Raw genomic sequence first — 2,821 nt, 5'->3', positions numbered from 1 at the left:
CCAAGATGGCTGAAAGAGGAAGGCAAGGCCCGCCGCGCCCCCAGATCACTTTTAAGATGGGGGTTTTCTTATTTCAGCTATCTGGACTTGTGGCAAGCTTGCTGGCACTCCTCAATGTGCCCCTGCTACTGTTATCTGCCCCTTGATCTGCAAGTGCTGTCATTCATCAGACTTGTGTCAGCTCAGGCTATGCCCTGCTGCCTTCTTGTGACCAGTACTTGCTACCACCTAGGACCTAACTGCACTAGGATAGGTTAACCCACCAACTTGCAAGACATGGAAGGTTAAGAAGACAAATGTTTCCCCACAGCATCTCATTGAGTGTATTCGGTCTTCACGTACACAAATATGAAGCCAGGAACATACTCAAACATTCATTCGATCAACAAATATTTACTCAGTAGTACTTTGCACTAGGTCCTAGAATAGAACTTCTAACTATAGTTGGGAATAGGATTCTGAGCTACAAAGTATGTATGAACCTCTCTGTGTGTTTTCAGTGGATAATATATCTCCTCAAAATGTGTATGGCTTATTCTGAACTTCTACAAATGAGAAGCACCTGCCACTGAGGTCCAGGGTCTCCAAAAGAATGTTTTAAATCAGAATCATAGCACTTATGTTAAAGGGGAAAAAAGGGGATGGCTCTTATCCTTGACCAGTTTGTTGATGCTAAAGATTTCTATAATGATCTAGAACTATCTAGAAGGACATTAGCCAATGAATAAAAAATGTAGCTTCAATGAAGTCTGAATTTGTGTAGGTCACATCAGAGAACAAGGCAAACAACTGTCAGATTTCACAGGCTAATCCAGTTAAGGCAGTTTACCCAGTGCTCCAGGTAAGCCCTCCACCCTAGGAGTTCCATACCCTGGTGGTCCTTACCTCCTCTGCTGCTCCTCCTGACACTGCTGCTGCAGCCTAGCCTCACTGCTCCTTGCTTCCTTGATCTCCTCCTCTAGTTGTTTCTTATGCAAAACACAAGCATCTGAAAGGCAGACTTGTCGAGCATGGTCTAATTTCTGCTGCAGGTCCAAAATCTTGGATGAAAAAGTGAAACATTATTGGGGGGGGGTTGACCCCTCTTCAACAACAAACTCAATACTAAATTGAACTATAGCAAGGACCTATATATTTCAGATGGATAGATATTCTTTAAACCTTTCAGAGACCTATAGAATATGGCATTTAAAATGTTTTTAAGAACTGAGCATTTTTCATGACAGTGAGACTCATCTGCTCCTGGCTGCACCAATCTACTTCAAGAGGAAGATGAGCACCAAAAAGGCTATTTATAGAGTTTGTTGACCATTTGGGCAAGAGACTGCTCTTGCCTGAACTGCTTGTATTATGCTGCGTGAGCTAAACATGCGGGACCCATGGAGAAATGACTGCTGAACTTGCCTAAAGGTGAGATGGTCCTGTGGGGTTCCTGTTTCATGAGTCTGCCAGACATTCTTCAGGATACAGAAGAAAGTGACTGACAAACTGTCAATATAGGTGGAAATGTCTTTGAATTTTCCTGTTTCATGGAAAAGCCTGCCAGATACTATGGACCAGTAAGCTGAAAATGGATGCCCGTAATATTACAGAAGAATTTTGGGTGACTGTCCAGGTAGGGAGATATCTCTTCAATTCTAGAGTTTTGGAAGTTGCTTAAAATGTTAACTTATGTAATGTTATATCCTACTGCAGTCTTTGATGGAGTTGAAGAGCAGATAGTTATAGTTTTCCTTAGTTATGATAAAAGATAAAGTAGATATAAATATTGCAACTAAAATTCTTGCTTGATAATTGTTTTGTTATATGTAATTTTACTGTGTTAAAGGTAAAACCTACCTTTTTATTTAAACAGAAAGGGGGAAATGGTGTGGGAAGTCCTTCTGTCTATGTGTTGCTTTTATTGGTTAAAAAATAAAGCTGTTTTGGCCAGTGACTTAGCAGAATAGGTCAAGGTGGGGATTCCAAGCAGAGAAAAGAGGACAGAGTAGGCGAAGTCAAGGAGAAGCCAGGTAGCTGCCCACAGGAGATAGATGCCTCTGCTGGAGCCCACTAAAACTTTGCTGGTAGGCCACAACCTCGTGGTAATGCACACATTAAAGGAGATGGGTTAGTTTAGGATATAACAGTTACTAGAAATATGCTTAAACTACTGGTCAAACAGTATTGCAAATAATATAGTTTCTGTGTGATTATTTCGAGTCAGGGTGGTTGGGAAATGACTAGCAGCCTCTGTCAACAAGGCACCAGACATGCACGTGGTACACATACCTACACGCATACAATAAAATAAATAAGCCTATTTTTAAGAGATTACAAAATAAAAACCATATAAGCAGGCAATTCAAATGAGAGAAAAAATTCTTTATTATTAAACATATATAAATATACTATGGCTTCAATCAGTTTTAAGTTCATGTTATAGTTTTAAATAAATTTATATTTGTATGTATATATAGAGAGATAGATAGAGATATGTGTGTACATTTGTATGCGTGCACACGTATGTGTACAGATGTGTAGAGACCAAGAGTTGATGATGTATCCTCCTCTGTCTCTCTCCATCTTATTTTTTGAGGCAGGGTCTCTTGCTGGCTTGGAGCTTATTACTCTGGCTAGGCTGGTTGGCCATCCAGGTCCAGGGAACCCTACTGTTTCTGTTTCTACAAAGCTGGGATTACAGGCATGCACTGTGGGTTCTGGGGATCCAAACTCAGGCCCTCAAGCTTGTGGGGCAAGTGCTTTACAGACTGAGCCACCTCCCTAGTCCCAGAATTTACATTTTTATCTTTATAAGTTTTTTAAAAAATATTTATTTATT

The 2,821-nt window shown here is 40.4% G+C and overlaps 1 protein-coding gene across 2 annotated transcripts in view; it reads right to left on the bottom strand.

Annotated features, from left to right (window-relative positions):
- Ccdc30 (coiled-coil domain containing 30) overlaps positions 1-2,821 on the bottom strand; it is an 81,984-nt gene that overhangs the window by 22,357 nt on the left and 56,806 nt on the right. For both annotated transcript variants that reach the window (XM_026782191.1, XM_026782193.1), the window contains one exon: positions 886-1,040. In XM_026782191.1, coding sequence (XP_026637992.1) covers positions 886-1,040 — 155 coding nt within the window. The remainder of the gene's footprint in view (positions 1-885; positions 1,041-2,821) is intronic.

Source organism: Microtus ochrogaster, chromosome 10 (assembly GCF_000317375.1).
Source record: "Microtus ochrogaster isolate Prairie Vole_2 chromosome 10, MicOch1.0, whole genome shotgun sequence".
Classification (NCBI taxonomy): Eukaryota; Metazoa; Chordata; class Mammalia; order Rodentia; family Cricetidae; genus Microtus; species Microtus ochrogaster.
Note: the sequence above shows the minus strand (reverse complement) of the source record. Positions and strands in the feature narration are given on the sequence as shown.